The following is a 26,532-nucleotide window of genomic DNA, read 5'->3' as shown; positions in this document are numbered from 1 at the left end:
AAAGAAAAAAACAAATTGTTGTGGGACATTGTGGAAGATTCCCACTTCAGCCTCTATAGTTTCATGAAATTCCAATATGTCGTGGCACCATACATAGCCTTCAAAATGGCGTCTTTGACAAAGGTGTGTTCCAAGCAGAGAGCTGTCATTGAGTTTTTTTTTAGAAGAAAACCAGAACATCGCAGATATTCATAGTCACTTTCAGAATGTCTACAGAGACTTGGCAGCAAACAAAACCATGGTGAGTCGTTGGGCGAGGCGTGTGTCATCATCACAGTAATGTCACACAAACCTGTATGAGCCCTCACATGACTGTCAACCACACACACTATTACTCTTGCAATGTTGGAACATGCAGACACTCTCATCTGAGGTAATTGATGGATTACAATCAAACATGTCATTGCACAACTGGATGTCTTGTTGGTAGTGCTGATATACTCATCCACCAGTTGGGCTATTCAAAGATGTGTGTCCCTCTGGCTCAACACTGCCTTATGAGACTGAGCATGACAATTTTTAGTTGAGAATTGTCACAGGCGATGAAACATGGGTTCACCAAATCAGAAACAAAATGGCACATGCCACCTCTCCTCTGAAGAAAATGTTCAAAGCCACATCCTCAGCCACTAAAGTCATGGCAATGGTCTTCTGGGATCATGAATAGGTTATCCTGTTTGATGTCTTCCCTCATGGTGCAATGATCAATTCTGAAGTCTATTGTGCTACCCGTAGGAAATTGAAGAAATGACTTCAGTGTGTTCATTGCCACGAAAATGCAAATGAACTCCTTCTCCATGAAAATGCGAGGCCTCTTACAAGTCTGTGCACTCGAGAGGAACTCACAAAACTTCATTGGATTGTTCTTCCTCATACATCCTACAGCCAAAATCTCTCACCTTCCAAGTTCCATCCATTTGGCCCAAAGAAGAATGCATTCTGTGGGAAGCAATACATGGATGATAGGTAGGTTATTGATGCAGCAAGATGTTGGCTCCGATGCTGACCAGTGTAGTGGTAGCATGCGAGCATATAAGCCCTCCTGCTAATGTGGTGTAAGGCCATCACATTGAACGGAGATTATGTTGAAAAATAGAGATTTTTAGCCAAAGCACTGGGGAATAATATCGTGTATTGGAATCATGAATAAAACCAACCTGCTTTCAGAGAAAAGTGTGTTGCATTACATATTGAATACCCCTTGTGTAACTGGATACTACTATTGACCCACCTCTTAATGTAACCAAAAACGTTAGAGAAAATCTCAATCTGCTTGTATGTAAGTACCCTAATTGTACTATTATAATTGGAGGAGACTCTTATCATTCAGTAAACAGTTGGGATGGCTACAGTTTCATTACAATTGGGATGATTACACTTTTGTTAGTGGGGGCTTCACAAGACATCCTGTTAAATATTAGTAAATGCCTTCTCTGAAAACTACCAAGAACTGATAATTCAGAACCACCCTCATGATGGAAGTTTATTAGATCTAATGATATGAAACAGACCTGAACTCTTTAAGGATGTTTGCAACAAAACTGACATCACCAATCATGAGGCAGTGTAGCAGCACTGAATACCATAGTACAATGGGCAATTAAAACAAACAGAAAGATATATGAGGGTGGTCTGAATAGTTCTTGGAATGCAATAGAATAAAATTACTTACATCACTGATTTTTTTAATTTTTCAATGAAGTCTCCTTGTAGATTAATGCACTTGGTCCAATGATGTTCCAGTGCCTTGATCCCATCTCAAAAATGAGTTTCCTCCAGGCCTGCAAACTAGTTGTCAACTCCGGCTATCAATTCCTCATTTGAAGTGAATCTTTGTCCACCAAGAAAAATTTTCAGTTTTGGGAAGAGATGGAAGTCTGACGGAGCCATATCAGATGAATAAGGTGGGTGTAGCAACAATTTATACCTTAGTTTCTGTAATTTTGCCATGGCGACGGCACCTCTGTGCGGGCGCGCGTCAAGTGCTGCGTCACCCACCTTTCAGATATTTTTTTCATTTCTAATTCTTCAGTTAAAATGTGATATACCCTTTCAGATGATATCTGGCAAGCTTGAGCAATTTCACGCACTTTCAACGATCCTCCATGAGCATTTTGTGCACTTTTGCAATGATTTCTGGAGTAGTATCACATCTTGGCCATCCATAACACAGATCACCATATAAGCTCTCCCGAACAAATTTAAATTCATTTTTCCACTTGGCAACAGTTGAATATGAAGGAGCAGAGTCCCCCAGGGTATTCTGGAAAATTGACAGGAATGTCCTCTGCTTTCATACCTTTCTTTACGAAGTATTTAATCACTGCTTGAATCTTGTTTTTTTCCATCTTCGCAAATCACTACGCGGAAACAACAATAGAGCCACATCACTGCCACAGCTCTCTTCCAAGAGCACTGACGTGGCACATGTTTACAGTCAACAGTCCAAGGAATATCACGTGAACAACTCATTGCACTAGTGTTGTCATCTCTTGGTGATTCCGAGAACTTTTCAAGCCATTCTCGTATATGTTCAGAAATCTAGAAGAAGAATTAATAATGTCATATCTAAATGAGGAACCTGAGACTTTTGCTGAGAACAAGATCATGCAGCAAACTAAGGCTCAAAGTTAAAGGACCATGCACTGGATAGATATGTACGCAGTAGGACAGTCCACGATTAGAGAGACTATCAGTTGTTACAGTTACTGCATACAAACTTCTAAAGGAGGAGAGACTACTGCGTAGTAGGTGAAGAAAAGGCATAGGGCTGTAGACAGGGAAATGCTGGATGAAATGTGTTTGGTTGTCAAGGGAGCTACCGGTATGTGTGAAGCCTTCAATGACAACTATAACAAAATATTGTTGAAAAGATCTTTCAGAAAACCCAAAGCAACTCTGGTCATACATAAAGGCTATCATTGGTATCAAAGTTAAGTGTCCTGTCACTCACAGATGAGACAGATAGTAGCAAAGCAGAAGAAGAAATGCTTAACTTAGTTTCAAATGTTCCTTTCCAAGGGAAATCCCAATACTATTTTAATTCTTGTACCCTGGAAAGATGAGTAAAGTACCACTGAAAAGATGAGTGAAATAAGTATTAATGTCATTAGCATTGAGAAACAGCTGAAATGGTTAAAACTGAACAAAGTTCTATGTTATGATGAAATCCCTATAAGATTCTATACAGAGTATGCAGCTCAGTCAGCCCCTCTATTAACTATAATTTATTGTATATCCCTCGAACAAAAACTGTGGCCAGCAGTGATACCTGTCTACAAAAAGGGCAGCAGAAGTGATGCACAAAACTATCATTCAATATCCTAGACATTCATTTCTTGTTCAATCTTAGAATATATTCTGAGCTCAAATACAATGAGATATCTTGAACAAGATGACCTTCTCATTGCCAACCTCCACAGATTCCAAACACGTTGATCTCATTAAATCAAACTCATGTTTCTATCACATGACATCTAAGACATGGGTCGAGGCAGTCATATAGATGCAGTATTTCTTGATTTCCTAAAAGGATTTCACTCAGTACCACACCTAGGCTTATTATCAAAAGTTCAATTGTATGGAGTATCAAGTGAAATTTGTGACTGGGTAGAGGACATTTTGGTAAAAAAGACGCAGCAAGTTATCTTGGATAGAGAGTCACTGATAGGTGTAGAAATAACTTTGAGTGTGACCCAGGGAAGTGTGTTAGGTCCTTTGCTGATCATGTTGTATGTTAATGATCTTGCGGACAATATTAACATAAACCTCAGACTTTTTGCAGAGGGTGTAGTTATGTATAATGAAGAAATGTTTGAAAGAAGCTGCATAAATATTCAGTCAGATCTTGATAAGGTTTCAAAGTAGTGCAAAGATTGGCAGCTTGCTTTAAATATTACAAAATGTGAAACTTTGCCCTCCAGAAAATTAAAAAAAAAAAATAGTATCCTATGACTATAATATCAACGAAGCACATTTGGAATCAGTCAACTCACACAAATACCAGAGTGTTAACACTTTGAAGGAACATGAAACATAATGATCACATAAGCTCGGTCATGGGTAAAGCACATAGTAAGACTTCAGTTTAATGGTAGAATACTAGGGAAATGCAAGGAGTCTACAAAGGCAATTGCCTACAAATCACTTGTGTGGCCCATCCTAGTGTGGGTGACCTGTACCAAATATGACTAACAGAGGATACTGAACGTATATATAGAAGGGCACCACAAATGGTCACAGATTTGTTTGACAGTGTCACAGTGATGCTGAAGAAATGAACTGGCAGGCTCTTGAAGACAGACATAAGCTATCCCAACAAAGCCTACTAAAAAAGTTTCAGGAACTGGCTTTCAATGATGGCTCTAGGAAGATACTGTAATCCCCCTAGATGCTGCTCCCATAGTGATCATGAGAACAAGATCAGATTAACTACAGCATGAACTGAGGCATTTAAACAATCATTATTCCCACACTGAATGGAACAGAAAAAAATTCTAGTAACTGATACCCTCGGGCATACTCTCTGCCATGCACATAACAGTGGTTTGCTCGGTATGGATTTAGATGTAGTTGTAGATGTAGGTGCATTAACAGGCACAGAAGCAACTACTGCTGGCTACCTCCACCAGGTTCAAAGCTGGCAGAATTGATTTTTTGGTTAAGCTAACTTATCTATGTGCTAGTGCTGCCTCACTTTACTATCCACCTGAGTGCCTCACTTTACTATCCATCTGGGTGCCCAGGAATTTCATATATGAAGCACCAGCCAATGTATAAGTCATTTTTATTTGTTTTGAATAACATAATATTTTTTGTAAGATTACAAATTAAGGTGGTGGGTGTTAATCACTTTTAATCCTGTTAAATTATTTTCCTAGATGTGTTGGATATGGATTTGTCTATGCCCTTTTCAGTATACTTGTGTCAACAGCAAACATCTCAGGTTTAGAATAGTCCTCCAATGTCAGAGGTAAATCATTTACACAGGCCAAGAAGACAAGTGAGCTGAGAATCGAATCTTGCAAGAACCATTTTCAGTGTCTGTCCACTCAAATTTCATCTTATTTTTGTTGCATAATATGTTAATGTTACCCTGAGTTTTCCATGGTTCTGAAATGACTTTATATTTAAAAGGGAAACATACAACTGTAGTTTCCACAGTATATTTTATGATGCAAACAATCACAGGCCTTGTCAACATCACAGAAAATGTTAACAGGGTAATTTTTCTTCTACCAATACTGACTGTTCATATCATATATTGTTTTCTCAGTAAAGAAGCATTTACAGAAGCCAAACTGAAGTGCTGTTAAAATGTTATTTCCAGAGAGGTGGTTCAATAGGCTGTTGTAAGCTACCTTCTCTAAAAAAATTAACAACATGGGAAGGAAGGTGATAGATCTATAATTGGAGGTTACTTGCTTTGCTCCACTTTTAGAAATGGGTACCACTACTGTATAATTCAGGTTTAGTAAACACACCCTGATTTATCAAATAGTTATGACGATTACCAAGTAAACATTATATATTAGTACTTTGGTTGAAGTTCCAGTGACTTAATGATTTTTGAGATCATCTTATAGATGATTTACAAAACTGATGCCTGGTAGTTGTATTTGCAATGCTTGTCTGAATAAGTCTAATGCATCTCCTTTTGATAGTCCATGTTTTGTTTCTGTGTTATCAGCTACAGTTACAAATAATTTCTTGAACTGATTAGCCACTAATTTAATTTAATATCATATGTCCCTTGCTAAAGTAGTAGATCTATAATTGGAGGTTACTTGCTTTGCTCCACTTTTAGAAATGGGTACCACTACTGTATAATTCAGGTTTAGTAAACACACCCTGATTTATCAAATAGTTATGACGATTACCAAGTAAACATTATATATTAGTACTTTGGTTGAAGTTCCAGTGACTTAATGATTTTTGAGATCATCTTATAGATGATTTACAAAACTGATGCCTGGTAGTTGTATTTGCAATGCTTGTCTGAATAAGTCTAATGCATCTCCTTTTGATAGTCCATGTTTTGTTTCTGTGTTATCAGCTACAGTTACAAATAACTTCTTGCACTGATTAGCCACTAATTTAATTTAATATCATATGTCCCTTGCTAAAGTAGTAGTAGTTTTACAAGGATATTGGGTATGTTTGTGGTATTGACAGGGATGGGATAGGTAGATGGCCACTGCCTTGTAGTAGTAACCTCCCAGCATTTCCATGAAGTAATTTAGGGAAACAACGGAAAACATATATCAGGGAGTTGAATATCATTTGCTTTAGTGTGTTTATTCATTTCATGGCGAACAATTCTCCAAACAATAAAGAATTTTGAAATACTGTACTGTTTTTGTCCCCTTTAATTCTTCATTAGAGCAGCTCTCTGCATTTAATAAAGCTCCCTTTTCCTGCTACAACATATTTTGATCCCAGCTAGTGGCCATCCTTTTTCCCATGTGAGTCATGGTAAAGAAAAACAAGAACATTCTTAGAAAAGAACTAAATTTCTCATCTGCTTTGGTCCTTGGTAAACTTCTTTCCACTGTTCATTTGCAAATTCCCTCTGAATAGTGTAACTTGAGTTGGTACTTATGACAGAATGTTTCTCTTATTGCTTAAATCTGACTGATGAGGATGCTTCATTGCTGACATTTAATCATCATAATCATATAAACCATATATTATGGGGCTTACATCTACATAATGAGATACAGTTGTGTTTTGCACTAAATCCTACTCTCGTTGGGCGTGTTACTGCGGGATCAAACTATAACTGGAAATCTGCAACTAGTGCCTTTGACCTGAACCTTTTGAGATCATATCAGTATTTAAATATCCACATAAAAATTGCTTCCCAGTTATTTCTACACATTTGTATTAGGTTTTTGGCTAAGATGATTCGATATGCTTCAAAGCAGGCCACTACCACACAACTACCTCATGTATGGAGCAGATTCCATACTGCATGGAAATATTTTACATTATCGCAATATTCACCAAATTAAATAAATAAATACAACAGGACATGACAGGTGGAAAATTGAAATGAAGTAAAACAATGCTTCTCCCATAACTTATCATTTGAATATTTGACCACAGCAATGTAATTTCTGCATAACATTCATGTTAAAGATCTTGACTTGGCCAGAATACAGACAACATACAGTGGGCTGTGTAAAGTTATATAAGATTTTTGTTTGATGTACAACATAAAACAGCAGTTCAGCAGTTGAGTAACGTAAGATCAAATGGAGTGGCTTTTCTCCCAACTTTCATATATGTAGTAATCTACAAGTAATTCACACAATTACCAGTGTGAATACATCAGCAATCATCGTAATTTGCTGTTAGTATACTTTACAGAAAATCTTTAGTGGCTGCATCTGTCAATTAACATACAACTTGATTTCTTCCACCTCCCTGATGGTTCTCTTGATAGGGGTTACAGAGCATGATGTATGAATAAATGAATCACAGGCATATGATAGATACTGCTTCAGTCAATTTGGATATCCTTGGAAATTTAATATGAGTATCTATTTCTGTTCTACATTTTATTGCTTGAATGTTCCCAAAGTTTCGGGAAAATTTATAATGGTTAGATACTAATTTTCAATCATGTAGGTCCTACCTGTAACCAATCTAACTTAAATGGAAGGGCAAACCACTGAATAAAGATAATCTGTTTCCTGGACCATAGGTTGACAACACTGACTCAACAATGACATTTCTACATTTCACTATCATGCTTTAGCTGTACTCGTTCAGTAAATAGCTGAATTCTTACTGATTTCAGACCATTTTACTGTAAGAGCCCCAATGTCCCTACGCACCAAGGAAGCAATGAGAGGGAGGATTTAGTGTCCTGTACTCTGAAGGCATTAAAGATGCTGAAATTATTTGCAGAATGCAACTGTAGTATTGTGATGGCTGTCAGTGCAAACAAAAAATTTACAAGTACATAGAGCACTTTTTATGTGGAAGTGTACCTGTCTGCAACAAAGAGTGTTCAGATAGGTCATCCACTTTGAAAATGGACAGGAACATTGATAGAGCTGAGTGAATGATTCATAACAATTATCATGCCATAATTGTGCATTAGTTGAGAGTAAAACACATGAACCTTTTATTTATTAAAAATTTGTGTTTATTGGGTACTATGTCAACTGTCAAACAAACAGATTCAGTCACATAGTAATCATTGCTGAGACATGGGACCATCACTACAAACCACAGAGTAAGCTGCAGAGCACGTTGTGAAAACATCCATCTTTCCCTGCAGCAAAAGACATTCAAGAACCAAGCTTCTGCAGGAAGTGTTTTGAGATATGAAGGATAAGAGAAGTTTACAGAAGGTGTGCTTTTACTTCAGGAATACGACCACCCTCATACTGCTGAAAAAACAATCCAATGTATCCAAAATCTTGCTTTTGAGCTCCTGGGGCATCCATTGTATGGTTCTGACTTACCTCCAAGTAATTTTTGTCTTTACGATCTGATGAAAGATCACCTGCTGAAACTAAGTTTTTGTCAAATGGCAAGGCTGCAAGGTCGATGCAGCAGTGCATGAGCACAATGCTGCAATGTTTCTTCCAGCACTGAACTACAAAGCTTATTAAGAGATGGGTAAAGTGCAAATGGCTTGAGGGAGATTATGCAGACAAATGATGTTACTTACAAAGCTGTTTTGCCAGTAACAAGTTTCATTTGTAAAAATGGCCAAATTGCCTTTCCTTTTTTAGTTAGTCTCATGTATTTGAATTGATGGCAGTTTTCAGTACAGCATATAAATGTAGTTTGTATCATTGTTCTCTCTGCTATTGATGTTACTGGCTTCTTTCACATTACACAAGTGTTGCTTCAGATAGAGAACTACAGAAAATGGTGCATGAGCTCATTCTTCTCAGAAGTCTTTAGTTTTAATTTGTAGTTTCCTGTTTAAAGTTACTGGGCTAACAATAAATACTTTCACAATCTTAAAATATCTTGTTTGCAATATGAGAAAAAGAATTTTATTAAATCAAGAAGATCTTACCTTTGTGTTGATACATTGCACATAGGGTTGAAGACTGCATCCTCCATTATTTTGCTCACATTCATTAACGTCCAGACAATAAAACCCATTTCCAGTGTAGCCTAAAATGAACATTGCAAGATAACTCCATAAAACCAACAATTAATATAAAATTACTGATTTATAAAGTCATACTGAAAACTATAACAGCTCCAAATATATATATACAAGGATGATGTAACTTACCAAACGAAAGCGTTGGTATGTTGATAGTGTTGATAGACACACAAATAAACACAAACACACACACAAAATTCAAGCTTTCACAACCCATGGTTGCTTCATCATGAAAGAGGGAAGGAGAGGGAAAGACGAAAGGATGTGGGTTTTAAGGGAGAGGGTAAGGAGACATTCCAATCCCGGGAGCGGAAAGACTTACCTTAGGGGGAAAAAAGGACAGGTATACACTCGCACACACACACACATATCCATCTGCACATATACAGACACAAGCAGACATTTGCCTTCTGTTCCAAATTACCAGAGCCACTTCCTCATCCCCTCAAACTCAGAACCTCCCATAGAAGAACCCCAAAAGTGCCCCACTTGTGACAGGATACTTTCCGGGACTGGATCAGACTCTGAACGTGGCTCTCCAGCAGGGATACGACTTCCTCAAATCCTGCCCTGAAATGAGATCCATCCTTCATGAAATCCTCCCCACTCCACCAAGAGTGTCTTTCCGCCGTCCACCTAACCTTCGTAACCTTTTGGTTCATCCCTATGAAATCCCCAAACCACCTTCCCTACCGTCTGGCTCCTACCCTTGTAACCGATCCCAGTGTAAAACCTGTCCCATGCACCCTCCCACCACCACCTACTCCCGTCCTGTAACCCGGAAGGTGTACACGATCAAAGGCAGAGCCACATGTGAAAGCACCCACGTGATTTACCAACTGACCTGCCTACACTGTGAAGCTTTCTATGTGGGAACGACCAGCAACAAACAGTCCATTCGCATGAATGGACACAGGCAGACAGTGTTTGTTGGTAATGAGGATCACCCTGTGGCTAAACATGCCTTGGTGCACGGCACAGTATTACACCGTCCGGGTTATCTGGATGTTTCCCACTAACACCAACCTGTCAGAACTCCGGAGATGGGAACTTGCCCTTCAGTATATCCTCTCTTCCCGTTACCCACCAGCCCTCAACCTCCGCTAATTTCAAGTTGCGCCGCTCATACCTCACCTGTCAATCACTAACATCTTTGCCTCTGTACTTCCGCCTCGACTGACATCTCTGCCCAAACTCTTTGCCTTTACAAATGTCTGCTTGTGTCTGTATATGTGTGGATGGATATGTGTGTGTGTGTGCAAGTGTATACCTGTCCTTTTTTCCCCCTAAGGTAAGTCTTTCCACTCCCGGGATTGGAATGACTTCTTATCCTCTCCCGTAAAACCCACATCCTTTCGTTTTTCCCTCTCTTCCCTCTTTCCTGATGAATATATACAAAAGATGATGTGACTTACCATACGAAAGCGCTGGCAGGTCGATAGACACACAAACAAACACAATCATACACACAAAATTCTAGCTTTCGCAAACAACGGTTGCTTCATCAGGAAAGAGGGAAGGAGAGGGTGTCTGTGTATGTGTGGTTGGATATGGGTGTGTGTGCGAGTGTATACCTGTCCTTTTTTCCCCCTAAGGTAAGTCTTTCCGCTCCCGGGATTGGAATGACTCCTTACCCTCTCCCTTAAAACCCACATCCTTTCGTCTTTCCCTCTCCTTCCCTCTTTCCTGATGAAGCAACCGTTGGTTGTGAAAGCTAGAATTTTGTGTGTATGATTGTGTTTGTTTGTGTGTCTATAGACCTGCTTTCGTATGGTAAGTCACATCATCTCACGTTGTATTCACTTTCCCCTTTTTACCGTAATACAATTTTATTCCGCCTATATATACTCAATAATATGTAACCCACTTCCAAATCATAACCAAAAAAATTTTTATTTTCCGCTTTCAACACTACCGCTGCTATAAAACCCACCGTTTCTAGTTCAATAACAGCTGCTTTCACGTATTAAACAACCATTTCGGCTAGTTCTAATAACTTTCACTTTATTTCCACTTCCGTTTTTCGCACATCACTGATCATTTTTAGCCGCTCCTCACAGGTTTTAACGTCATTATTTCTTCGTCAGACAATTGTTAGCCCCATTTTCGTAATCTTTCACCACAACACCACTCCTTTTAATACATTTACACGTTTTTTCGAAATTTTCCCGAATTTCTCCGTCCTTTAACGTGTTTCAGCGGCAACACAACCACCTAACCTTCATGCACATCGCTGTCTACCAACCCAAGTTCACCACAGGATCAACTTAACCAACACTTTTTCGCCTTTTTTCATACCAGATCTCCAGTTACTTTCTAGTTCACCCTTATCTCTCCCCATATATTTTTATCTTTCATTTTCATTTCAACCTCATGTTACACTTTCCACCTTCTAATACCATGTCACCCTCACAACACCCCCACAACGACCCCATTAAGTTTTATTTACATTCCCTCCGCAAACATGCCTTCACCCTAGCCAGATTACGCTCGCATATTTTATTTTCTCAGGCTCGTCTGACATTTGACATAACCCCCAAAGGCCTCACACTTAAAGTTCCCATCTCTGGCTGCAACCCTTCTTTCCATCAGTCCCTATACCAGTTCCAAAAAAGGTCTTTAAATATGTCTGCTTGTGTCTGTATATGTGTGGATGGATATGCGTGTGTATGCGAGTGTATACCCATCCTTTTTTCCCCCTAAGGTAAGTCTTTCCGCTCCCGGGATTGGAATGACTCCTTACCCTCTCCCTTAAAACCCACATCCTTTCGTCTTTCCCTCTCCTTCCTTCTTTCCTGATGAGGCAACAGTTTGCTGCGAAAGCTTGAATTTTGTGTGTATGTTTGTGTTTGTTTGTGTGTCTGTCGACCTGCCAGCACTTTCATTTGGCCACAGATTTGCCTTTTAACCATAGAGTTAAAGTTTGACACATTGCTTGAGACAACAATAAGTTTCTATATATCAAAATACACGTTACTCATTTTATGGTCACAATCAGGTCTACTGTTTGTACTTCACAACTACTGCTGGTTGTTCCTTTGAGAGGTGATACATTGTCAGTATAAGTTGGACCAATTTTTGCAGTTTAAGATCAAGACCAGCCTCTAACATGTGTGTGTGTGTGTGTGTGTGTGTGTGTGTGTGTGTGAGAGAGAGAGAGAGAGAGAGAGAGAGAGAGAGAGAGAGAGAGAATTTTTAAACTAGGGAGACAATGAGAGTTTATTCACAAGCTAATCCTATTCTATGTCGTTAAATGTGCCTGTACACCACACGTCAATGAGGTAGATAAATGGTTGCTCTTCCTCAGTTTTGTTTATAGGGATATAAGAACTACATAGATGTTTATAATAATTTCAACGCAAATGACTCCCGGCTTTTGCATAACAACTTGTAATGAATGTACACACCCAAGATCTTTCAGAAAATGATATAGCTAGTTTTTGCAATAGCCAATTAAGACAGAGATTTTCAATTTTCTTGCATTCCCATAAAAAAAGACAAGTGGGACATAACAGCTAACATAAACAACTAGCATATAAAGCAGGTGTGAGGCAATTCTGTAACTATTTCAGAACCTCATACTAAACTTGTAATAGTTATTGCATAATTGTGTATAATACTTGTGATGTTGTTAACTACATTTGAAATTACAGCATCCAGCACAAACCTGTTGGGCAAGATCCGCAATGAAATGACCCTGGCACATTAATGCATGGTACAGGTGGATCCCTGGAACATGCTGGGCTACTACTTGAACACTCATCCACGTCTTGAGTGCATGAAATTCCATTCCCTTTAGTCCAGCCCTGTTAAGAAAAAGCATTTTCACTGTCCCTTAGGTCAATTGCTACTACTGGTACCATATCAAGTTACCAAAACTGGCTGTGAAAAATGATTCATAGAAAAATGTGATATAGTAACATGTTCATTAAATGGAGAGGAACATCACAACTAATTTATGTATACAAACGGCACATCCCCAACCACAGGACTGTCTATCACTTCTTCTATTGATGAGAATTAACTTTTTCTTACAGTATTTCCTGTTCAACTTGAGAGCCATTACAATACCATTTGTTCAGTTTTATTTTATATTTTTTAATTTATTGCATAATCATGTATTATACTTGTGACACTGGTAACTACATTTTAAATTCTAGCATGCTACAGAAATCTGTTGGGCAAGATTCACAATGAAATGACCCAGGTACATTAATACGGTTTTTTCTTCCCACAGGATTGGCAACTAATGGTCGCGTACAATCAAATGCTAAGAAATCTGGAACAATTATATGATGCTTTTGGAATGTGTTTAGTAATGAAAAACCTTATCTGAAAGAGAAGCACACGAGATAGAGTCAAATTCAGGGTCTCAGTCATCACTGTGTATTTAAAGGGGAAGAAAAATATTCGTCACGAAACGGCATCAAAAATGGGAGAAACATTAAATGCGCCTTGGAGACGTAGCTGCAAACTTTTAGAGTGTCATGTAATAACATGAACTTACCACAGTCTCATGTTCGAGTGTACACAGTCGGGGATTCCCTCATCTTCGCATTAATCAAACATTAACCTTTATTTCTTATCTGTGAAAATTGGCTAACTTCGAGTGGTTACGGAGCTCGCCATCGACTTTCGTGTCACTTCTGTAATGCATTAACCCGCCACATATTCGCTTCTAGCTATACAGTAATCTCTAATCTGCCTGCTCTGAGAGGAGGTGGAACTTATCCCAGCAGCCAAACTGCTACCTACCGCAAACTTCTGCTCCCAGCATCCTCCGCAAAAAGGCCATCTAAAACCTTTCGTGACGGAGTTAATTACAATTGTAGATATTACTATAAAAATTAGTTCCATGCTTTTAGAATGGATACTGAGTAAGGCCATTTCGATTGCTGTTTGTAGTTTTATTATTATTTTAAATCAGACGTTTTATGTCCTGTGGACTCAAAGTGGAATAAGCGGTTTCTTAAATTCATTTCCCCTAGAGTCCAGCGGGACGTCATAAGATACATCCCACTTTAATTTTTTTTTTTTTATTTACTACAGATTAGGATCCGTAAAAAGAAAAAAAGTAAGTTTCCGTTTCATATCAAATCAAGGGAAACAAAGCTAGATTACAGCAACAAATAAAATGCATAAATGTAAAAATTTAGATACAAATGTGAACAAAAGGCACAAATTTGAAAGTATTTTGTAAATAAACATGTACACAAAGCTGTATATTTGTAGCAAACAAGGTAAAAAAGACAGACACATGTATCTTAACTCAGTTTATTACTGACAGGAAAAATGATGAAATAAAACCCTCAAAACGCAAAATGCACAATGGAAAAATGAAACAATTAAGCAAAACCTTGCGCAACATATCCCAAACAATGAGCTTGTTGGCTCCAAATAGTTGATACAGTTAACGCTAGATCGCAGCGCAACACAGGCGTCAGACTTTCATATCCCTGTGAACTCGGGGAAATAATTTTGTGAGACACGGATGTCCCTCTGGTCACGAAAGGTTTGAAGTTAGCATTCCCCAACAGCCATACCAAAGCGCTCCGGTGACCATCGTGCTTCCAATGCATCCTTTCACCACTAGTAACACCGTCCAAAACATTGACAGTGTTGTAACTTTGGTATGACTGCACGTTGTGGACACGGCATATTGAGAAACCCAAAGGCTTAAGGTCCTATGTTAGTATTGTTTGCTTGTTTCAATGTTCATATCACCCGTTCGTTTGGAGCCTTAATAGTTAAACCCCTGTGTATGTGACTTATGTAAGTGTACTGATTTTACTACCTTATCAGTCGTTAGTTAGTTAGTAAACTGCTTCCTATATTGATGATTATGATTGTTTGTAATATGAGTCACATCAAGATGTAACCCGTTATACAGAGTGAATCAGGGCATTATTTATTATCCAAGCTCATCGTTAGTCTATGACTGTTAGCTTTTTGTAATGACTTCAAGCTGGGAACAAAGTGACTACTGAACTGTATTTTCGCGAAGTAGGGGAGAGAGTGTCACGGGCACGATACAAGATTTAGGACGACAGCCATTTAAAAAAAAAGCCTTCTTCGTTGTGGCAGAATCTTCTCTCGAAGTTTCAGTCACCAGCTTTTTCCTCCGAATGCGAAAATATTTTGTTGACGTCGACCTACATAGGGAGAAACGATCATCTTAATAAAATAAGGGAAATCAGAGCTAGCACAGAAAGATATAGATTTTTTTCCGCGCGCTATTCGAGAGGGGAATAATAGAGAATTATTGTGATTGTGGTTCGACGAAGCCTCTGCCAGGCATCTCCTGAGTATCCTGTAGATGTAGATGTACCAAATCACAAGGTGAAAATGTGAAACGAAAAGTGCGTGTGCTACGGTACTGCCGCAGTCCAGTGACTGAGCACTGAACATTTACATGTCTGACGGAGTAAACTGTGATTTGTTCAATCGTGGAAACTTAAAAAGGCGAGAAAAATGTGTACACGCAACGGACGCAATCCAGTTACGAAGCACGGAACACGTTAGTTATACGCTGCGTAACAAAATTAAAGGAGCACCTTTTCGGAACCCTGTAATTGTTTCCCACTGCAGCGCGTAAGTTTGAAAACTGGCTCAAAGGTGCCTAAAAGCTTCTTCCGTAATGGTGCAAAAACGTGGCGCCCTGCGAAGTCACCCGCGGCTCGGGGACGTCAGAACCGCGACACCCAGCATCGAAACCACTGGCTGGCAGAGGAAAACATTTCAGACGTTAATTTCCACTCATTTTGCCGTCTAAAACAACAGTTCACAGCGCGATGGGCAACAGGAAGGTGCCCTTGACACTGCTGACACCCTCAGACGTATCCACCCTTAACCAGTGCATAAGCCGTGTCACGATAGATGAACATTCCCTGGTCCACCGATCGAAAAGTGCTGCGAACAGTTATGCAAATCTCTAGTGCGATTGCAGGCTGTCGTCACACTGAGCAACGCCGGTAATCTGGAACGAAAACATGGTTCGCAATTACCAAATGTTACCATTTTGTGTGGAAATTAAAATTTGGTTCTTTCTGTGGTGTATACGTTGTCTCTTCCAAATGTCTTTACAAATAGGCGTTCGTTGTCCTATGAGCACACGTTTTTCATCGAGGCTTTCTCAAGTACCGTAAGTTTACTTATAACCATCCTGTAGTTAGCGAAGTGAATTCGACAGAAGAAGAGAACGAAGACGAGGCGATTGAAGAACCTGTTATCGCCTCATCGAGGCGAAGAAATGTGTTGATCTGTTACTAAAATATGCAGGACTAAATGTATTTGTTTATAGGTAGGTTTTCACTCTCCAGAAAATGTAAAATATGGATGAGAAACAAATAAACAATTGCATGATTATTTTCCGAAAGTAAATGAAAGCAAGTGATACAAAATACAATGTTTTTAATGTAACTTTATAAACAAGTTGTCACTTGATGGCGGATAACACGTAAGTAATACCGTGGGCTGTCAGATTCCGCATGTAGCATTTTTAGTAAGTACAGGAAATGGCAATTGTCAGAAAAAAGTGCTTTTTGTATTATCTTTGTTTTCAAGTTATCCGTGAAGTATCACGCGGGGATTAACACGGATAATCGGGAGCTTGTTGCGGCTGTAGCACTGAACTGCGAGGAATATCAACAAACAAATCTTATCGCTCCTGCAGTGCTGGAAATCGGAAGCGTCAGGTGTGAAATTTTTTGTGGAGAACAAAAGGTATTCTGTTACAAAATGTTCTCCACTCATTCTTGTTTAATGTTTAAAACTTATTTTTTTGTGGAGAACAAACGGTATTCTGTTACTAAATTTTCTCCACTCATTATTGTTTAATGTTTAAATCTTACTAGCTACAGATTTCGACGCAATTGTGGCTTCGTATTTAGACACTTTCGCACCTTGATCGACATGTCATATCACCGCAAGTATACCTGGTTGATGCACTGCAACATCCGACTGGCTAAACGAGTTTTAGTCCAGTTTTCTTAACAATGTATAGAAAATAATCTTCAACACAATAATGGTAAAAATACCTGTAGCATTTTCTAACGTATAAATTGTGATTTAATGGAATAGAATGTATCCTTAAAAGGTTAGTAAATGCGCCCAATCTTACGACAGTAACCTGTTATTTTCAGTGCTTTAATAAACTCTACAATCATATGCACATAATCGTACGCAATTTTGTGATTTGTAATGCAGAACTGATGACAAGTAAGTTTTCCCCAGGGAAACTGTTGTGCAGTGCAAGGTCCAGACAGTGTGGGGTCCACACCACGTGGTGCCGCAAATGGTCAGAAGCCGTTTGGATACCACGTCCTATTGGGCTGTACATTGTGGAGAACATATCATGTGTCACATACACTCCGAGGAGGTGTGCACAGTACATAGTAGTGGCAACTAGGGCCCTTGCCAGCGCAGGGCTCTTACCATATGCCACATATGCTCAGAAGCAGTGTACGTTGCTCATGCTACAGGGCAGAGCAGTGCAAGGTTCTTGACAGTGTGGGACCATACCATGTGCCACATATGCTCAGAGATGGTGTACACGGCACATGCTAGTGGGCAGCCCAGTGCAGAGCCTCTGACAGTGTAGTGTCCATACCACGTACAAGTCTGCCAAGAAATGGTTTATGTACCACTTGCTACCGAGCAGTGCAGTGCAGGGTCCTTGACAGTGCAGGACCCATATCATATGCAACATCTTCTCAGATATGGTATATATAGCACATGTTGCTGGGCAATGCTGTGCGGGGCCCATGAAAGTGCAGCGTCCATATAATGTGTCACGCGTGCTCGGAGGCAAATTACGTAGAATATGGTTCACTGAAGAGCCGAAGAAACTGGTACACCTGCCTATTACCATGTACGGCCCTCGTGAACACGCAGAAGTGTCGCAACACGACGCGGCATGGACTCGACTAATGCCTGCAGGGCTATCTATAAATCTGTTAAGAGTACGAGGAGGTGGAGATCTCTACTGAAGAGCACGTTGCAAGGCATCCCAGAAATGCTCAGTAATGGTCATATCTGGGGAGTTCGGTGGCCAGCGGAAGTGTTTAAACTCAGAAGAGTGTTCCTGGAGCCACTCTGCGGCAATTCTGGTCGTGTGGGGCGTCGCATTGTCCTGCTGTAATTGCCCAAGTCTGTTGAAATGCAGAATGGACATGGTGCAGATGATCAGACAGGATGCTTACGAACGTACCACTTATCAGAGTCGTATCTAGACGTATCAGGGGTCCCATATCACTCCAACTGCACACGCCTCACACCATTACAGAGCCTCCACCAGCTTTAAACGTCCCTTGCTGACATGCAGGGCGCATGGATTGATGAGTTTGTCTCCATACCTGTACACATCCATCCGGTCCATATAGATTGAAATGAGACTCGTCCGACCAAGCAACATGTTTCCAGTCATCAACAGTCTAATGTCGGTGTTGACGAGCCCAAGCGAGCCGTAAAGCTTTGTGTCAAGCAGTCATCAAGGGTACACGAGTGGGCCTTAGGCTCCAAAAGCCCAAAATGTTCAAATGTATGTGAATTCCTAAGGGACCAAACTGCTTGGGTCAACGCTCCGTAGACTTATACACTACTTAAACTAACTTATACTAAGAACAACACACCACCCATGCCCGAAGGAGGACTCGAACCTCCGGCGGGAGGGGCCGCGAGTCTGTGATATGACGCCTCAAACCGCGCGGCCACTCCGTGTGGGCCGAAAGCCCAAATCGATGCTGTTTCGTTAACGGTTCGCGCGCTGACACTTGATGATGGCCCAACATTGAAATCTGCAGCAGTTTGCGGAAGGGTTGCATTTCTGTCAAATTGAACATTTCTCTTAAGTCGTCGATGGTCCCGTTCTTGCAGGATCTTTTTCCGGACGCAGCGATGTCTTAGATTTGATGTTTTACTGGATTCCTGATATTTTCGGTACACTCGTGAAACGGTCTTATGGGAAAATCCCCACTTCATCGCTACCTCGGAGATGCAGTGTCCCATCGCTCGAGCGCCGACTATGACATCGCGTACAAACTCACTTAGCCGGCCGGTGTGGCCGAGCGGTTCTAGGTGCTTCAGTCTGGACCCGGGCGACCGCTACGGTCGCAGATTCGAATCCTTCCTCGGGAATGGAAGTGTGTTGTGTCCTTAGATTAGTTAGGTTTAATTAGTTCTAAGTTCTAGGGGACAGATGACCTCATGGATTAAATCCCATAGTGCTCAGAGCCATTTGAACAAACTCGCTTAAATCTTGATAACCCGCCATCGTAGCAGCAGTAACCGATCTAACAACTGTGCCAAACACTTGTTGTCTTATATAGGCGTTGCTGACCGCAGCGCCGTATTCTGCCTGTTTACATATCTCTGTATTTGAATACGCATGTCTATACCAGTTTCTTTAGCGTTTCAGTGTATGTGTCCTGTGTTGTCAGGATCCCCGCATTGCCGCGTCCAGTTTTTCTCTGGATAATTAACTATTAGCAGCTTTGAATTGAAATTAGAAACGCTGTTTACGATTATTTATCCACAGTTTTACAGTTTTTAAAGCACCAGAAATAAAAAACCGTTGAAGTAAACTTGTGTTTGTTTCGAAAGTTAGAGGAATATATTTCACGTTATTCTCTGGATAGTTTACATTTATCTTCAGCCATTTGCCAGTTCACTTCTTTCGGCATCTTCATGACACTCTCCTTTAGACCGAAATAGCCTGTGCTCAACTGTGCTGCCCTTCTTTGTATCCGTTCAACGTCTCCCGTTTAGTCCCCCTTGATGTGGGTCCCACATATTTGGCCAGTAGTCCAGGACGTCTCACACGAGCGTTACGTCAATAATCTCCTTTGCAGACTGAGTGCATTTCGCTAGTATTCTGCTAATGAACCGAAATCTGCAACCTGCTTTACCTGTGGCTGAAGCTATGTTATCCTTCTATTTTGTATCGCTATAAAATTTTAGACGCCAGTATTTGTATGAGCTGATCGATTCCAGTTGTGACTCATTGATATTATAGTCATAGGACACAACTTTTTTCGGTTCGTGAAGTGCAAAATTTTAAATTTCTGAACGTTTAAACAATTTGCCAATCTTTGAACCCCTATCAAGACATGACTAATAGTTTGATTAGTAATAATGTACGAGGGGCGCTGAGTAAGTAGTAAAACACATTTTTTTCTGAAAGCAACTTGGTTTTATTCAGGATTCCAATACCCCATATTATTCCCCACTCCTTTGGCTACAAAACTCTACTTTTCAACGTAATCTTCTGTCAATGTGAGGGCATTAAGCCAAGTTACTGGGAGGCCCTGTATGGCCGCATGATACCATTGTAACGGTCGACGTCGGAGCCAATGTCTTGCAGCATCAATAACCTCACCATCATTCACATACAGCTTCTTGCAGAGTGCATCTTTCATTGGGCCAGAAAGATGTAAGCCGGAAGGTGCAAGATCCAGGCAATAGGGAGAATGAGGAAGAACAGTCCAATGAAATTTCTGAGCTCTTGTCGGATGCGCAGACTTGGATGAGGCCTTGCATTGTCATGGAGAAGGAGAGGTTCGTTTGCATTTTTGTGGCGACGAACACGCTGAAGTCGTTTCTTCACTTTTATAAGAACAGCACAATACTTCCCGATTTGATCGTTGCACCATGAGGAAGGACATCAAACAGAATAACCCATTCAGAGTCCCAAAAGACCACCGTCATGACTTTATACACTGATGGTGCGGCTTTAAACGTCTTCTTCAGAGGACCATTGCTGTGGCACCACTTCATGGACTACCATTTTGTTTCCAGTTCGAAGTCATGAACCCACGTTTCATCGTCTGTGGCGATGTTCGACAAAAAGTTGTTACGATCAGCCCCGTATCGCGCAAGCAGTTCCGCACAGATAATCCTTCGTAGCTCTTTATGGTCTTCTGATAGGCGGCGAGGAACCCAGTGGGAACACACTTTCGAGTACCCCAACTGATGGATGAGTGTCAGCACTACCAACAGAGATATACAGTGGTGCAGAGAGGTGTTTGATTACGATCTGTCCACCACCTCTATTGAGAATGTCCACACGTTCCAACGTTGCAGGAGTAACAGCTGTGTGTGGCCGGCCGGCACGAAAGAGATCGGAGAGGTTTGCGCGACTTTGTTGCGGTGAAGACAGAGGATCGGCCAACAACTCAAAGTGCCTTTTGAGCAGTGGCTGGCTCGTCTTATGCTTTGCATTAAACCCTGGTTGCTATTTTGTGGTTAGTCTCCCACGGTTATCGCGATTATGCTGTTAGCCTCTCTCTCCGCGAGTAGCAGCAGCAGCGTGTATCGATATTCGCACCCTTGTACTATCTTTGGCCTCGCGCTTACAGTTTCTGGATGTGCCACGTGCGGGCAGTTGGTCGGTTGGCGTGGAGCAGCGAGGAAGTCTACGTGGCGCGTAGTTTGCCCGGAGCCGGTGGCGGCATCCACGCACGGTCGGAGTGTGAGGTGCTGTTCCCATTGCTACGAGGTCTGTGGCTCACCGAACCCGGACAGAAAACTGAGTCTTTACTTAATCTATCAGAGCCAGTCCTAGCTGTTCACCTTGTGTCGTTTGAATTTCGTTGTGGGCCATTCCCGCGAGCAATAACGTGTGTTTGCAAATTGGAGAAATTCTAGCCGCCCTCCTGCGGAGTTTAACTTAACTTGATTATTTTTGAAAAGAAGTGTACCAACGGAATCTTCTGCCTTGTGGCCGTTAACATTCCGGTTACCTGCCCTGGCTATTGACGTAAATTCAGGCAGTGTATTTTGCTTGTCATGTTGTGGCTATCCAGCACGGCGTGTAGTTTGACAGCTGGATGTGTAATTCGTTGTGGGCGCCGATATCTTCTGCGTGTTCCATTGAACTCCCTGCTGTGTGCTGGTCCGGTGGAGCCGAAATTATCCGCCGGCCAGTGTGGCCGAGCGGTTCTAGGCGCTTCAGTCTGGAACCACGCGACCGCTACGGTCGCAGGTTCGAATCCTGCCTCGGGCATGGATGTGTATGGTGTCCTTAGGTTAGGTAGGTTTAAGTAGTTCTAAGTTCTAGGGGACTGATGACCTCAGATGTCCCATAGTGCTCAGAGCCATTTCGCTTGGTCCGTTGACTGTCTGGCGGTTGGGTTGCTGTCGGATTGAGAATTGTTGGGCCGATTACCTGTCTCACCTAAGCGAGCGTTAGTGTATGAATTCCAGACTGACCCTTGGAAACTTCTGAGCGCCATTTGATGCACTGCCTATTCTCATTTGTCCTTGTTGTTTGTTTATGTATGGCTTCTAGCCGATTTTAAATTAAACTTGTTTTGCCCTTAAGGAGTGAGATTGTTTGGGCCTTCAGCCTAATTTAGAGAAATGTTTTAGGATAAGGCCTTCTGCCTTTTAAAATTCAAATTCTTGTTTTTGAGTCTTAAGTGATTGGCCTTCAGCCGGTTTTAAATTAAAGTTTTTTGCCCTTAAGGCGTGAGATTGAATGGCGCATTTAGCCGGGAATTAAATTCAAAAATTAATGTTTGGCTTTCTCTGTTTTTAATGTTTTCTTTACTCTTGTAATGTTTGTCAAATGAAAAAAGTATTATGTTCAAATGCAACTGAGAGCCACTCATTTTGGCCTTTTTCCACAAATTAAACTATCTGTCCTGTCCTGCAGGTATAGCAGGGGGCCTCACCTTTTTTCTTTACTAGATCTCTGTTGACTTTCTGTAAGCGCTTGTGAATATCATCGAAGCTCTGGTTTTTCCTCAAAAGAAACTCAACGGTAGCTCTCTGCGTGCAACACATCTCTGATACTGACGCCATTTTGAAGGCTACGTATGGTGCCACCACCCATGGACATTTCAAGAAACTATTGAGGCTGAAGCAGGAATATTCCACCATGTCCCACAGCAAATTTCACATTTTTTAAGCGACATTGGCCGTGAAAAAGAATGTGTTGCATTACTTATTGCTAACTTCTCGCTGCTCACTCAGTGTTGTTTGTGCTATCCTATGTTATGATCCTTTGACTAACTTTGGGTTAAGGCACAGTGCACCTTTCCAATATCAAGTCTGTCTACCATGTTTTAAGGCGTTTGTGTAATTTGCATGCATACTTCAACTTTTAACCTAATACATATGCCAGAGTTTTCATTCTCTCCAGCCAAATGTCGCAGTATTGGAAAGGTCAGAAGTATTTCTCCAACAAGATGCGGAGAACTGCTGTGAAGTTTGGAACCAAGAGTCTGTAGAGCACTTTCCCGCAAAATGCAATGGTCCTAGGTCCGAATCCTGAAGTGGCGCACAGTTTTAATCTGCCAGAAAGTTTCAAATCAGTTCGCACTCCTCTGCAGAGCAAAATGTCATTCTGGAGATGTTCCAGTGTTAGGTTACCATCTTCCACTACTAAGATTAACAGATACAGGGTGATTTTTTCCACCGTGTACAAACTCTAGGGATTGATCGATGAGAGGATATGGAACAAAAAGGATCTAATGAACTTATATTCGGAAATGCATGGTTTCTATGCTAGAGACAATTTTTTCAATCATTCGTTGTTACAGAGATGGAATACTGTAACTGCCACAGTTACAGTATGCATGATTTCCTCCTCATATGTCATGCCCTAGCGCCATCTCCTACCATAGTAATTAGTAATGTGTCCTATTGACTTCTCTTGTTGACTCACCTTATAGTGGATGTGATACAGAGTTGTACACAATGGTTCCGTATTCGAATCGAGAGCCTGCCGACATGGTGTTTTCTTACGGAAAGGCAAATGGGAACCAGCGGCAGGCAGCAAGATTGTGTCAGGAGGCCTATACCCCCGACAGCACCCACAGCACTCAATGTTTGCAACAGTGTTTCGCCGCTTTTCTGAGACAGGGACGTTTCAGGAAGCAGGAAATCATGGAGGACGTACCCGAAATGTTCAGACACCAGACTCGGAGGAAAACGTGATTAACACTGTGGAAGGTGACCGTCGTGTCAGTACCAGGCAGTTGGCTCGCCATTACAGGGTACGCCAGACGATCATGTGGAACATTCTCCTTGACAGTTGTTACTAACCTTACTAGCGACAAACTATCGGCATCGGGAGCAGTTTTGTCACTGGTTTCTTCTCCGTGCAACCTAGATTCCGAGATTTGTATGATCCATCCTATTCAGGGATGAGGGCAAATTTACGCGGAGTGGTAAGTTCAGCTTTCATAACAGTCATCTGTGAGATTGTATGCAGAATACCCATGGTATGGTGACAGCGAATCATCAGCATCGATGCAGCCGGACCGTATTTTGGGACCAGTCTTCCTTCCACGTCGCCTAACAGGCCGGAACTATCGGCGTTTCTTGCGGGTGACATTGCCTCCTCTGCTAGAAGCAGTGGCGTTGATGATTCTAAGAGTTACGTGGCTGCTATTCGATGGTGCTCCACCCCACTTCGCCGTTAACATCCGAAAGCATCTCAGTCGTGTCTTCTCTGGTCGACGGATCGAACGAGGGGTCCAGCTGCATGGCATACTCATTCTCCGAATCTCAAGCTGTGCGATTTCTGGATATGGGGCCATCTCAAAAGCATCGTGTATGCAGAGCCCATTCCAGATGGGAGCAGCGTATTCATACTGCCTTTGACACTGTTCGGATATAGCCTGGCCGATGTGAACGTATGAGACAGAACATGCTACTGCGCCTACACGCATGAGATGGGGCACATGGAAACCATTTTCAACACACGCTCTAATTGTGGCTGCATTGTACGGCGCATATTAGACTGCAGTCTCTGTAACAGTGTCTGATTGAATAAATGGTCTCTACCATGGAAACCATGCATTTTCGGACATAAGCTCATCAGAGCTTTTTTGTTCATCGATCACTCCCTAGAGTTTGTACAATGTGGAAAAAATCACCCTGTATACTACGCTTTGCCAATCAGTGGGTAGTAACATTTTATTGTGTTGCACGGAAGTGTAAAATGTGTCTCGAAATTTTGTTCTGTCTAGCGGTGTAAGCTTTTTAATTTTGTTATATGATCGATTTCACTCTTTAATGTGAGCTGTAATAATTTATAAACAATTTCGAGACAGTCTGCAGAAGTCAACGCCCACAACAGTGGGCAATTGTCATTTCTGCTTGCCGGTAATTCGAGCGACGGTAGAAATATGTAACTGTGGTTGCCTTACTTTTCCCACTTGAAATCAAGAGAAAGAGCACAGTTGTCAGTTGATCAGATTCAGCATGTGCACGCCCGAAGCAGGTTGTGTAGAGCGCCAATTTAAGGCCGCATGACGCGCCAAGCTGCGAGGGGCAACAGAGGCGCTGGTTCAAATAGCCCTGAGCACTATGGGACTTAACATCTGAGGTCATCAGTCCCCTAGAACTTAGAACTACTTAAACCTAACTAAGCTAAGGACAGCACACACATCCATGCCCGAGGCAGGATTCGAACCTGCGACCGTAGCGGTACCGCGGTTCCAGACTGAAGCGCCTAGAACCGCTCGGCCACAACGGCCGGCGTACAGAGGCGCCGAAGTGCAAAATATGTGTACACTTTGTATCATAAAGATATTTTCGAATGTGTGGTTACGATTGGCCGCTGACTTCGATATCAGATATGATCCTAAATAATAAAGGACCTGAAATTTTGCCGTCACAAGACATCACGCAGCCGCCACACTTAAAAACTCGAGCCATTGCGCGGCCTACACAGTTCAGCAGTTCGGTGACAGTGCTGCGTCGCGAGCCGGCCGCGGTGGTCTAGCGGTTCTGGCGCTGCAGTCCGGAACCGCGGGACTGCTACGGTCGCAGGTTCGAATCCTGCCTCGGGCATGGATGTGTGTGATGTCCTTAGGTTAGTTAGGTTTAAGTAGTTCTAAGTTCTAGGGGACTTATGACCTAAGATGTTGAGTCCCATAGTGCTCAGAGCCATTTGAACCATTTTGCTGCGTCGCGACACAGGCGCGAGCGAACCTTCGCAGAACAGCCGACAGTAGGAGTAGTCTAGTTTTGGATGGCGAGCGAGTATGCACCAGGGCCAGAGTTCAGTAATGGAAGCGACCTTTGGATTTAACTGCACGCTATGGCTGCCGTGGTGAACGGCAACAACAATGTAGAGGGGGTTGGCCGGAGATACGGGATGCAGTTTGCTTCAGGGATGTCTGTTACGGAAGCAGGACCCAGAGGCAGTGGGATTGCCTGTGTGGGTGTGTTACTAGACTTGACTGTTCTCTTTTATCGGAGGTGGCTCTGAGCACTATGGGACTTAACATCTGAGGTCATCAGTCCCCTAGAACTTAGAACTACTTAAACCTAACTAACCTAAGGACAGCACACACATCCATGCCCGAGGCAGGATTCGAACCTGCGACCGCAGCGGTCGTGTGGTTCCAGACTGAAGAGCCTAGAACCGCTCGGCCACACCG

The 26,532-nt window shown here is 41.7% G+C and overlaps 1 protein-coding gene across 1 annotated transcript in view; it reads right to left on the bottom strand.

Moving 5' to 3' along the window:
- The window catches only part of LOC124545739 (cubilin-like), a 718,402-nt gene that overhangs the window by 649,283 nt on the left and 42,587 nt on the right, over positions 1–26,532 (bottom strand). Inside the window, exons 6-7 of the mRNA XM_047124681.1 lie at positions 12,807–12,945; positions 9,044–9,144 (exon numbers count right to left, since the gene is read on the bottom strand). Of these exons, the coding sequence (XP_046980637.1) occupies positions 9,044–9,144; positions 12,807–12,945 (240 nt within the window). The remainder of the gene's footprint in view (positions 1–9,043; positions 9,145–12,806; positions 12,946–26,532) is intronic.

Source organism: Schistocerca americana, chromosome 8 (assembly GCF_021461395.2).
Source record: "Schistocerca americana isolate TAMUIC-IGC-003095 chromosome 8, iqSchAmer2.1, whole genome shotgun sequence".
Lineage (NCBI taxonomy): Eukaryota > Metazoa > Arthropoda > Insecta > Orthoptera > Acrididae > Schistocerca > Schistocerca americana.
The sequence above is the reverse complement of the archived record's forward strand: the minus strand, read 5'-3'. Positions and strand labels throughout refer to the sequence as shown.